The following is a 12,183-nucleotide window of genomic DNA, read 5'->3' on the forward strand; positions in this document are numbered from 1 at the left end:
TCAGAACTGGAAAAAGCTGGAGATCGAACAGGTTTTTAAGCAAGTGCAAAGGCAGGGAAAGGGGGGAGGAGAGGAAAGAACAAAAGGGAAGATCTGTGATAGGATGGAAGGCAGGAGAGATTACGAGATGGTGCAAGGCAAAAGGAGATGGTAATGGGACAAGTTAAGAAACAAAAGATGGCTCTAGATGAATGTAAATGGCACTGGCAGAATGAAAGACAGCTGCCATGTGGGAGAGAGAAAAATAAAAAAGTAAAATAAAATAAAATAAAAATTAAAAATTAAAAAATAAATGAAATAAATGGGGAAAAAAGGATAGGGCAGAGGTTATGGTCTGAAATTGTTGAACTCTATGTTGAGTCCGGAAGGCTGTAAAGTGCCTAATTGAAAGATGAGGTGCTGTTCCTCAAGCTTATGTTGAGCTTCATTGGAACAGTGTAAGAGGCCGAGAACGGTGAGGTCTGAGTGGGAGTGGAGCAGAGAATTAAAGTGACAGGCGACCGGAAGCTCGGGGTCCCCCTTATGAACTGAACGGCGGTGTTTCACAAAGCGGTCACCCAATCTGCATTTGGTCTCCCCAATGTAGAGGAGACCGCATCGTGAGCAGGGAATACAGTATACTAGATTGCAAGAAGTACAAGTAAATCGCTGTTTCACCTGGAAGGAGTGTTTGGGGCCCTGGACAGTGGGAAGGGATGAGGTAAAAGGGCATGTGTTGCATCTCCTGCGCTTGCATGGGAAGGTGCCGGGCGAAGAGGAAGGAGTACGATAGCAAAATACTGCAGATGTTGGAAATCCGAAATAACAACAGAAAATGCTGGAAAAACTCAGCAGGTCAAGCAACATCCGTGGAGAGAAATTTGAGTTGACGTTCCTGGGACCACAGTTTTGAAGAAGGGTTCAACCCGAAACGTCAACTCAAATTTCTCTCCACGGATGTTGCCTGACCTGCTGAGTTTTTCCAGCATTTTCTGTTGTTATTTTGAAGAGGAAGGAGTGTTGGGGATGATAGAGGAGTGGACCAGGCTGTTGCGGAGGGAGCGGTCCCTTTGGAATGCTGAAAGGTGAGGTGAGGGGAAGATGTGTTTGGTGGTGGGATCACACTGGAGGTGATAGTATTGTATCCTCCTTAATGTAAAACATTTGAAATATATTCCTGTACATAAGAAGTGCTATAGGAATGCAAATTCTTGATGTTTCTCCATTTTGGCAAGGTACCAAAGGATGGATGTAGCCCACTAAAACTCGAGCAATAGTGAACACCTTAAGGAGAGAACAGAAAGTTGGGAGAAAAGGGCAAAAAAATGAAAGTGCTGCATTTACCTACATTGGCTTGCACATTAACAACAGGTAATTTAAACTTTCCAAAATGATTACAGTAAAACGATTGATGCAGACCGACTTGCAATCCATTACTATGTTGGATAATGCTGAATAGAGAGTTAGTTCGCGACCTGAATTATACTTTAGTGAACGAATCGCAGCTGTCGGTGTCCCTTTAAATTCCCAAACTGACGATGGGAACACCTCCCCGCCGACAGGTGTCGCTGCGTTGGAAGAGCAAACGGCGGCGCGCCCGGGCGGTGCGCGCATGCTCAGAAGCCTCGGCGGCGCGCCCGGACGGTGCGCGCATGCTCAGAAGCCTCGGCGGCGCGCCCGGCGGTGCGCGCATGCTCAGAAGCCTCGGCGGCGCGTCCTGGTTTCCAGGAAAGTGACGCTACAGCTTGTCCACAACTTCCGGTCTGGGGGAAGAAGGTGTTTCTGGGCTGGGCACACGGTGAGTAATCAGCTTCAGGTCATAGTCAGCGGCGGCCCGCCTTTCTCCCTGTGTCAGGTCTGCTGGCCTGTGACATCCTCAGTGTCAGTGTGCTGGGCCAGGCCTTCCTCCCTGTGTCAGGTCTGCTGGCCTGTGACATCCTCAGTATCAGTGTGCTGGGCCCAGTCTGTTTTTACACTGGTCTCGCCTGAACTTTCTCCTCATCGTACGAGGATTCAGTGCCCGTTTGTATCACAGCGCGGCGCAGTAAATAAACTGCTTTATGCCGCCTGCAGCTGGGCTTCAATAGTGTTTTATACGATGAAGCAGAGTTGTTTCAAGTAGTTACTTGAATAGCTGGTAACAGATTTACAATCGAAACATATTTACCTGTGCAATATCTCTGCGAACATTTCTCCTCAGTGACAATTTCTCGCTGTACATAATGAATGTAGATTCTACCCCAATCCAGAGAAACTACTTCAATCTTCAGTCATCGCCAACACCCTCTCCACTTGGCACCTTCCTATGCAAGCGCAGGAGATGCAACACCTGCTCTTTTACCTCCTCCCTTCCCACTGTCCAGGGCCCCAAACACTCCTTCCAGGTGAAACAGCGATTTACTTGCGCTTCTTTAAATTTAGGACACTGTATTTGCTACTCACGATGCGGCCTTTTCTACATTGGGGAGATCAAATGTAGATTGGGTGATCTATTTGTGGAACATCTCAGTTCAGTCCTCAAGTGTAACCCCGAGATTCTGGTTTGCTGTCATTTTAATTCTTCGTCCCACTCTCACTCTGACCTCTTGGTCCTCAATCTACTACACTGTTCCAATGAAACTCAACGTAAGCTTGAAGAATAACATCTCATCTTTCGACTAGGCACCTTACAGCCTTCAACATTGAGTTCAACAATTTCAGATCATAACCACTGTCCCCCTTTGTTTGAACAGCAGCTGTTGCTAATGATTCTGCTATTCTCATTTACACCGGTTCTAGACCAATCTTTTGTTTCTTTACTTGTCCCCATTACCATCCGCTTTTGTCTTGACCATCACCTGTTTTGTCATTTAATCTCTCCTGCCTTCCACCCTATCACCGACCTTCCCTTTTGTTCTTTCCTTCCGCCCCCCCTTCCCTGCCTCTGCACTTGCTTAAAACCTGTTACATCTTGAACTTTTTCCAGTTCTGATGAAAGGTCATTGATGTGAAAAGTTAACTTTCTTTCTCTCCCCACAGATGCTGCCTGATCTGCTGAATATTTCCAGCATTTTCTGTTTTTATTCCAGTGAAACTAAACTTGCAGTGACACAAATTTAAAGCTATCAGTCTGAAATATATGTAAAAAAAATATAGGGACATTTTTATGATTTGAAAGATAATGGAGTCCCTATGTCACAGAAAGGTAGTTCACTTTCCAGGAGTTTTATGGGGACGTGTTTGAGAGAACAGGAGGCGGCTCTCACGGTGGAGGTAAATGTGGGGCGATGTGGGAGAATTCATTGCAATATGGGTTCAGGACTGGGATGGGAGTGAGGAGGAGATGGTGGTTGCATGAATAGTCTTGCGCTGAGAGGCAAATTGAACCATAAGCTGCTTGCACTTGGGGATATGGTCAGGGAGCTGTAGGTAAAGTAAACAGCTTTATTGTGGAAGGCCAAAGATAGAGCTGGGTATTTGAAAGCGCATTGCTAAAGGAGGTAGAATTAAGTTTTTTTTTAAGGAGCAGTGGTGACGTTATTGCATGAAGAGATGGACAGAGCGGGGGATGAGGTACTGCTTGGGAGAAGGGCCTGTCAGTGATTGGAGCTGGTGAAGCCTTGTGTGATAAAGTGAAGGGGGTGACTATAGATGGGAAAGTTTATGTGCAGGGTTAAGTTAAACTTTGAGGGCCCAGAAGTCAGGTGAGAAGGGGTTCGGGGAGTTGGGGGGAAGTTTGAAGTACCACAAATGAGAAGTCATTCAGTGCAGACACGAACAGAGCAGATCTTGGCCAAGAACTCACCCTGGAAAAGCAGTAAATGACGAGGAATTTGACGAACAATGGTGGAAGAACAAGGCAAGGGTATCAGACGTGTACAGGGAGAAAAACCCTTGATGGGCCTTGGTGATGCCAACTGCTCCACCGCCACAGTGATTTAGCAAGTGGCCATGTGGGGCTGTCACTTTAATATGGCTGTAACTGGACTGAGTTCTTAGGCCAACAGTGCATAGAAATAAGAATAGACCAGTTGGCCCACTTGCTCTGCCACTTTGTTAGCAATGAAATATAGGAACAGGAGTAGGCCATTCAACCCCTCGAGCCTGTTCCACCATATCATTAGATCGTGGGAGTTTTTTTAATCACATTTCTCTGTCCTTTCATCAGCTGGAATCTGGCATAGTGGGAATCAGGTTATGTCACACAACTACATCCATACTGCAGTCTGACTAGGCTTGTGATCAGTTTTCTCTTTTCTATGCAGCTGATTGGAGTTCGGATGAAATGGCCAGCTCAAGTCGGTGTATGGAAAGTAAATCCCAGGGGCAAGACCGGTTCGATTACCTACAAGCCCTTGTTACTGAGTTTCAGGATACTGACAGTCAAGGTAGGACGACCAAAAATGTAGGATGGTGATTCGTGATTGTCAGTCACAATCCGGGATTGAAACTATAGGATTCTAAATAGTAAATGTTTGAAAAGGAGCTTTTGCAGGGATGTTAGGGAGTGAGACGCAGATGCCATGAAAACTAATATTCTTGGTTGTGCTCATGATTCTGTCCACACAAAGCTGCCAGTGTTTAAATTTATGGTGTTTAGTATTTTTTAATCTAGTGCATTTATTGCAGCACTTCACAGGCTTTACTGGGCAAATAAGAAAGAAAGACTTGCATTTATATAGTGCCTTTCACGACCACCGGACATCTCAAAGCGCTTTACAGCCAATGAAGTATTTTTGGAGTGTCGTTACTGTTGTAATGTGGGAAAATATCGCTGAAGTTGTCTTTTACATGATGTTCATTCCATCATAAATATGAAAGTCATTGGGACTGATGAGCACAATGACTGTGCCAGTGGAGATCCTGTACAGTCCCGTGTGTAGAAGCTGACATTGTTTTATTCTAACTTCTCAGAGTCAAAGGAGCAAGTTCTGGCAAACCTGGCGAATTTTGCCTATGATCCCAGTAACTATCCGTATCTTCGACAGCTGCAGGTCATTGACCTATTCCTGGATATGCTCACAGAAGATAATGAAAGATTTGTAGAATTTGGAATAGGTAAAGACTAAATTTCGTATTTGTGTTTTGTCACCTCACTGCATGCATCTTCTAAGGTGTGGTCTATTCCGGGCCTCTTGTCAGAAGCAATCAACAGGAAATGACTAAATAGATTTTTTTTAAATAACTTTTTTTAGGAAATATGACATTTATATGTTGAAAAAATGCAATACTAGAAATGTTGGCAGTAACATCTCAAGATTTTTATATCTACCTATTTATCTGATTTTCTGTGATGTAGCTCATGGGTATTCTCGGTTCTGGAAGATGGTTGTGATATTTAACTTCTGATCTGACCTGTCCCTTTAAGGTCACTGCTCAGGTACTCCCTGGAGGAAATTGGTTTACATTGAGCCAGAGGTCAATTATAAGTTAATTATTGCTAATGAGGGAATTTTACAGATCGCGAGGTGCTTGTAACTTTCCTGGTCAATCTAAAACATCCTCACCATTAGGTTATTAACCCGTAATTGATTTGCAGGTAAAATGATTGTCTTTTTACTTTGGGCCCTTTGAAGTGTGATGGATGCTCTTCAGACTCTCTCAAAACTTTTATATAGATAATGGGGGATCCTCTTTGGATTTCCTCATGAGGACTTGGGGATATGTGTTTATGGTATGTAATGTGCCAGCATAAGAAATAAGAGCAGGAGTAGGCCATACAGCCCCTTGAGCCTGCTCCGCCATTCAAGAAGATCATGGCTAATAATTGACCTCAACTCCACTTTCCCGCCCAATCTCCATATCCCTTGATTCCCCTAGAGTCCAACAATCTATCTATCTCAACCTTGAATATACTCAAAGACTCAGCATGCACAGCCCTCTGGGGCAGTGAATTCCAAAGATTCACAACCCTCTGAGTGAAGAAATTCCTCCTCATCTCAGTCTTAAATGGCCTACCCCTTATCCTGAGACAATGCCTCCTCATTCTAGACACTCCAGCCAGGGGAAACAACCTCTCCGCATCTACCCTGTCAATCCCCTTCAGAATCTTGTATGTTTCAATGAGATCACCTCTCATTCTTCTAAACTCCAGAGAGTATAGGCCCATTCTACACAATCTCTCATCATAGGACAGCCCTCTCACCCCAGGAATCAATCTAGTGAACCTTTGTTGCACTGTCTCCAAGGCCAGTATATCCTTCCTTAGATAAGGAGACCAGAACTGTGCACAGTACTCCAGGTGTGGTCTCACCAAGGCCCTGTACAAATGTAGCAAAACTTCCTTACTCTTATACTCCAACCCCCTTGCAATAAAGGCCAACATGCCATTTGCCTTCCTTATTGCTTGTTGTACCTGCATGCTAGCTTTCTGTGTTTCTTGCACGAGGACACCCAAATCTCTCTGAACACCAACGTTTGAAAGTTTCTCACCATTTAAAAAATATTGTTTTTCTATTCTACCTACCAAAGTGAATAACCTCACATTTCCCTACATTATACTCCATCTGCCACTTACTGCCCACTCACTTAGTCTATCTATATCCCTTTGCAGACTCTTTGTGTCCTCACAGCTTACTATCCCACCTGGCTTTGTATCGTCAGCAAACTTGGATACATTACACTCGGTTCCTTCATCTAGGTCATTAATATAGATTGTAAATAACTGAGGCCCCAACACTGATCCTTGCGGCACCCCACTAGTTACAGCCTGCCAACCTGAAAAAGATCCGTTTACCCCTACTCTCTGTTTTCTGTCTGTTAACCAATCCTCTATCCATGCTACTATATTACCCCCAACCCCATGAGCCCTTTTCTTGTGTAATAACCTTTTATGTGGCACCTTATGGTCATTAGGATTTTTTTTATTATGGGAGTGTTAGTATTTTCAGGTTGAGATTATGTCATTGTGTCCACACTTTTGAAGCAATTATAAATAAGTGACCTTGTTTTTATTTTATTCGTGTGTTGAATGGGAAGGGAACTGTATGGACAGTAACAGTAAAATGAATGTTTAATGTGGATGCTCATTTATCATGTACTAGCTGGGGGGAGCCCGGCTTTGCCAGGGCTGTTTTGGGTCGGGCGGTTTAAATCGAGTGCCAGGCTTTGGGCCCTGCCTGTGTCCCTCTGTGAATCTGCTGCCGGGCAACATTTCTACCTTTTAATACCTTGAAAGATGAAAGTGAAAGTACTTATAAAATGTTTTTGGTAAATCTTATGTTATTTTTAAAAGAGATACTAACTTTCAAAGTAGTTTGAGCTGGAAGCTGAAGTCATGGCAGTGAAACAATGGCTGCCAGATCCCCGAGATGAAAACGATTAGTCCCGCCCACACACACACACACACCGATTGGCCAACCATCAGGGGACCGTACTGTAGGATTGGTCAATCGTGACGGCACAGGATTGGTCGAACCTTGACGTCAGTCAGTCAATGCTAGCAGATAATGAGTTTAATTTTGAAGGTTTTTTGCATAAGGCGCAAACAATTTTCGTCTGACCGAAAAGTAAATACGCTTACAAGCGTCCCGGAAGCGTAAGCTTTCTTCGGAGGTAACGCGCGCGTAGGTACGCCGTATAACTTTCGAGCGCATAGCCGGACAGACGCACACCCGAGGACAGACAGAAGGACAGACAGACAGAAGGACAGGCAGATCGACCGATTTATATATATATAGATATTATCCCCTTCTCCAATAGTATTTTTTTCATGGACCTAAGTGTTGACGATGTTTTCATTTCCTGCAGGTGGTCTCTGTAACCTGTGTCTAGACAAACAGAACAAGGAATATATTTTACAGAGCAATGGGGTTCAGGCAGTGCTGGACTGCTTATCCAGCCCTAATGAGGACACGGTACTCTCCGCCATTACCACATTAATGTACCTGATGACTCCTTTGTCCCGGGAAGAAATCACAGCAATACCGGTTATTGAGTGCATGCTACGGTTCTCCATGTCCAAAAACAAACGTCTGAGTAACTTAGCGACCTTGTTTCTGGAAGACTTCTGTTTGGCAGAAGAAGTAGAAAGAGCCAGGAATTTGCAGAATCACACAGCACTGGGAATACCACTTCCAAAAGAATAGGCTCAGAAAATTCTTAATATTCTACAGCATCGTGATGCTTGTGGGAAGCGAACCTGTGGACATGGTATAGATTCACTAAGTGTGAAGGGACTGCACTACATCACTGATACTGCAATTGTGGATCCGTTGCACCATCTGATTCATTCAATAACTCCAAAGTTTGCAGTATATGGTCCCATTGTGGATGCCATCTCAGTTACAGTAATTAAGCTCCACTGTCTTTTAGAGGCAGGTCACAAACATATTTCCTGTCCCCCATATGGTGTTGGCCGCAGTATAACATGAATACATATACGTAACTATTACCTTTTTAATGCTGTCCAAGTGCCAGCTTGCTTGGGTCGCTAGCGCTCTTGCCTCTGATCTAATTTCGGCTGACACTGAAGGAGTGTTGCTTTGTCGGCAGTGCCATCCTTCAGCTGAGAGAGTAAACCAATATCCTGTTCAGGAGAATATTAAATATTCCACAAAACTGTTCAAAGAACAGGGCGTTCTCCTGGTGTCTTAGTCAAAATTCCTGCCTCAACGAAGACCAAAAACACAGATTAATTGGTCATTCATGTCTTTGATGTGTGTGACGCAGAATGGCTGCTGCGTTTACCTACGCAAGTCGCTACACTCCACAAGTAATCCACTGTGAAACACTGATATTTCAACAGCGCTACATAAGTACACGTTTTGTTTTGTTTTTCTTTTCTTACCTTTCAGTGAAAATGACAATAACTTGACCGTGTCAACAACCAGTATAACTGGATACTCTTGATTGTGTAGTTTTGGAACCAGTGGTCGAACCTCAACTGAAGTATAAGGGGACTGTGTCTGTTTTTCTGCCGAGGGATTGGATAGATTCACATAGTTTCTCTGTTTTACACATCAATGGAAACATGATTAAGTAGACAGAAGGCAGGCTGGGATTGTGTTCATTCCTAGTAATTGAAGTGGGAATGGTAGCGTAGTGGTAATGTTACTAGACCAGTAATCCAGAGGCCTGGACTAATGATCCAGAGACGTGAGTTCAAACCCCACCAGGGCAGCTGGGGAATTTAAATTCAGTTAATTAAATAAGTCTGGAATAAAAAGCTAGCATCAGTAATGGTGACTATTAAACTATTGGATTGTCGTAAAACCCATCTGGTTCACTAATGTCCTTTAGGGAAGGAAATCTGCTGTCCTTACCTGGTCTGGCCGATATGTGATTCCAGACCCACAGCCCTATGAATGGCTGAGCAAGGCAATTAGGGATGGGCAATAAATGCTGGCCTTGCCAGCGATGCCCACATTCCGTGAACGAATAAAAAAATATATATTTTACCTGTTTATTCTTGGTAAGGGAAGTTTTTTCTCTCACCACTTGCAAGAGACACCAAATCTCTCTCTTGCCTTCTGAGCAACGTGTTACATAACTTCCTTTTTTTTCAAAATATTTGAGACCTAGTGGGTTTTTTCCCCTTTGTTAATGATACTGGCTTTAGTGCAGTTCCATAGGTGCCAGCAGCCCCTTCTCCCCCTGAAACATCACCCAAATACCTGTTGTTCATGTGAGTTTAGACTGAGTATTGGCAGGCCATTTAAGGGTGAATCTGAATGTGATCCTGTCCTTACCTAATGTGCACACATACACATTTGAGGACATGTCACTGCACAGGAATTCTGCTTCCCCACTCCTTCCCTAACACTAGGGACAGTGATCTCAATCATTGAGCCTCGCACTCTTTCATCAGCTAACTTACCAGGGATTGAATCCGAGGCCTTTCTCCAAAACAAAAGCAAAATACTATGGATGCTGGAAATCTGAAATAAAATCAGAAAATGCTGGAAATACTCAGCAAGTCAGACAGCATCTGTGGAGGGAGAAACAGATTTAATGTTTCAGGTTGATGACTCTTTGTCAGAACTGGAAAAAGTTACAGATGTAACCGGTTTTAAGCAAGTACAGAGGCCGGGGGGGAGGGGAAAGAACAAAAGGGAAGATCTGTGATAGGGTGGAAGGCAGGAGAGATTAAATGATTAAAGGGATGATGGTGCAAGGCAAAAGGAGATGGTAATGGGAACAAGTAAAGAAACAAAAGATGGGTCTAGAAGAGGTGTAAATGGGAATGGCAGAATCATCAACAACTGCCATGTGGAAAAAATAGGGGCGGAGGTTTTGGTCTGAAATTGTTGAACTCAATGTTGAGTCCAGAATGCTGTAAAGACCCTGAGCTTCCGGTCGCCTGTCACTTTAATTCTCCGCTCCACTCCCACTCTGACCTCTGACACTGTTCCAACAAAGCTCAATGTAAGTTCGAGGAACAGCACCTCGTCTTTCTCAGCTCCCATCTACCACCACGCCCCTCTGCCTGGCTGAACTTACGGACTGAATGGAGGTGTTCTGCAAAGCGGTCACCCAGTCTGCGTTTGGTCTCCCCAATGTAGAGGAGACCGCATCGTGAGCAGCGAATACAGTATACTAGATTGCAAGAAGTACAAGTAAATCGCTGTTTCGAAGGAGTGTTTGGGGCCCTGGACAGTTGGAAGGGAGGAGGTAAAAGGGCAGGTGTTGCATCTCCTGCGCTTACACGGGAAGGTGCCAAGGGGAGGGGGTGTTGGGGGTGATTGAGGAGTGGACCAGGATGTCATGGAGGGAGTGGTCCCTTCGGAATACTGAAAGGGGAGGGGAAGATGTGTTTGGTGGTGGGATCGTGCTGGAGGTGGCGGAAATGGTGGAGGCTGATCCATTGAATGTGGAGGCTGTGGGGTGGAAGGTAAGGACAAGGGGAACCCTATAGTGGTTCTGGGAGGGAGGGGAAGAGGCGAGAGCAGAAGTGCGGGAAATGGAACAGACATGTTCAAGGGCTGTGTCAATCGTGGTAGAGGGGACTCCTTGGTGAGGAAAAAGGAAGACATATCGGAAGCACTAGTATGGAAGGTGGCATCATTGGAACAGATGCTAGGACCTATATGCATTCCCATAGCAACACCTTGAATTTGGAGGAAGTGAGTGGAGTCAAAGGAGAAGTTGTTCAATGTGAGAACAAGTTCAGCCAGGCAAAGGAGGGTGGTGGTGGATGGGGACTGGTTTGGCCACTGTTCAAGAAGAAGTGGAGCGCCCTCAGGCCGTCCTGGTGGGGGGTGGAGATGTAGAGGGATTGGACATCTATGGTGAAAAGGAGACCGTTAGGGTCAGGAAACTGTAAACTGTTAAAGCTTCCTTTCTCATCTGTGCAGCTTAGTACTGCACCATGTGTTGCCTTTATTCACCATTTGCAGAGTCCACAGAGTAGAACTCCCAATTAACTATTTGTTTGAGCTGGAGTAAGTGTTGTATTTGACATTGGTTATCTAATATATTTGTAAAACTTTTCCATAAACATGTTAAATATAAAAAGTTGAGTTGGGATGCTTGAAATAAACTTAAAAATGGCAATTAAGAATCCTATACTGTATGACATGCTTATGCATGTACACAGGTTCCCATATACCTGATAAATGCCAGAGGGGTTACAGAGGAGTCAGGCCAACTCTAACAAACAATTATGTCTATTAGAATAGACTTTTTCTCTTGCTTTTTGTTAAAGCCCCAGGACACACTGCAAGGTGGGAGACAGTATGCACCAGGCTGAAGGTGGGTACCTGATATTTAACAGCATTGGTTGTGGGCGGTGGGGTTGTGCAGTCCAACAGAACTGAGAGAAGAGTGGTCCTTGGGTTTTTCAGAACTGGGGTGGGGGTCCTGAAGTTTGGTTGGACTGATAGGGGATGAAAGTTTACATTTGAAACATTTTGCCTAAAAAAAGGTTCCAAGATTCCCTTTCTGTGCTCCACACCTGCATTAATTATTTTCATCAAAATATAGCATAGCTGTCTTAAGGTAAACATTTTATAAAAAGGTTAATTAAAGAGCTTTCAGTATTGGATTTCAAGAATCTTGCAGCACTGAAGGAGGTCATTCGGCCCATTGTGCCTGTGCCGGGAGATCAAATTATTTTACAGCTTGTAGAAACCGAGAGAAATAAAATTTTAACTAAAATAACAATTGTCTTAATGGTTTTGAATTGTAACAAACCACAGATCACTAAGTGTTTCCCTTGCTGCCAAAGATTTAAATTTTCTCCGTGAAGTATAAATAAGCTGTTGATTACAAACATGAAGCTTTTTC

General features: G+C 44.1%; 1 protein-coding gene across 1 annotated transcript; it reads left to right on the forward strand.

The window, feature by feature from the left end:
- The first annotated feature begins 1,671 nt into the window (after positions 1–1,671).
- armc7 (armadillo repeat containing 7) lies at positions 1,672–12,060 on the forward strand. The gene is made up of 4 exons (XM_086007732.1): positions 1,672–1,777; positions 4,224–4,346; positions 4,873–5,016; positions 7,708–12,060. Exons 2-4 carry the CDS (start codon positions 4,244–4,246, stop codon positions 8,043–8,045), a joined length of 585 nt encoding a protein of 194 aa, XP_085863858.1. The 5' UTR covers positions 1,672–1,777; positions 4,224–4,243; the 3' UTR covers positions 8,046–12,060.
- Positions 12,061–12,183: the final 123 nt, after the last annotated feature.

This window comes from Somniosus microcephalus, chromosome 15 (assembly GCF_052327205.1).
Source record: "Somniosus microcephalus isolate GS21.2 chromosome 15, FLI_Smic_1.0, whole genome shotgun sequence".
Lineage (NCBI taxonomy): Eukaryota > Metazoa > Chordata > Chondrichthyes > Squaliformes > Somniosidae > Somniosus > Somniosus microcephalus.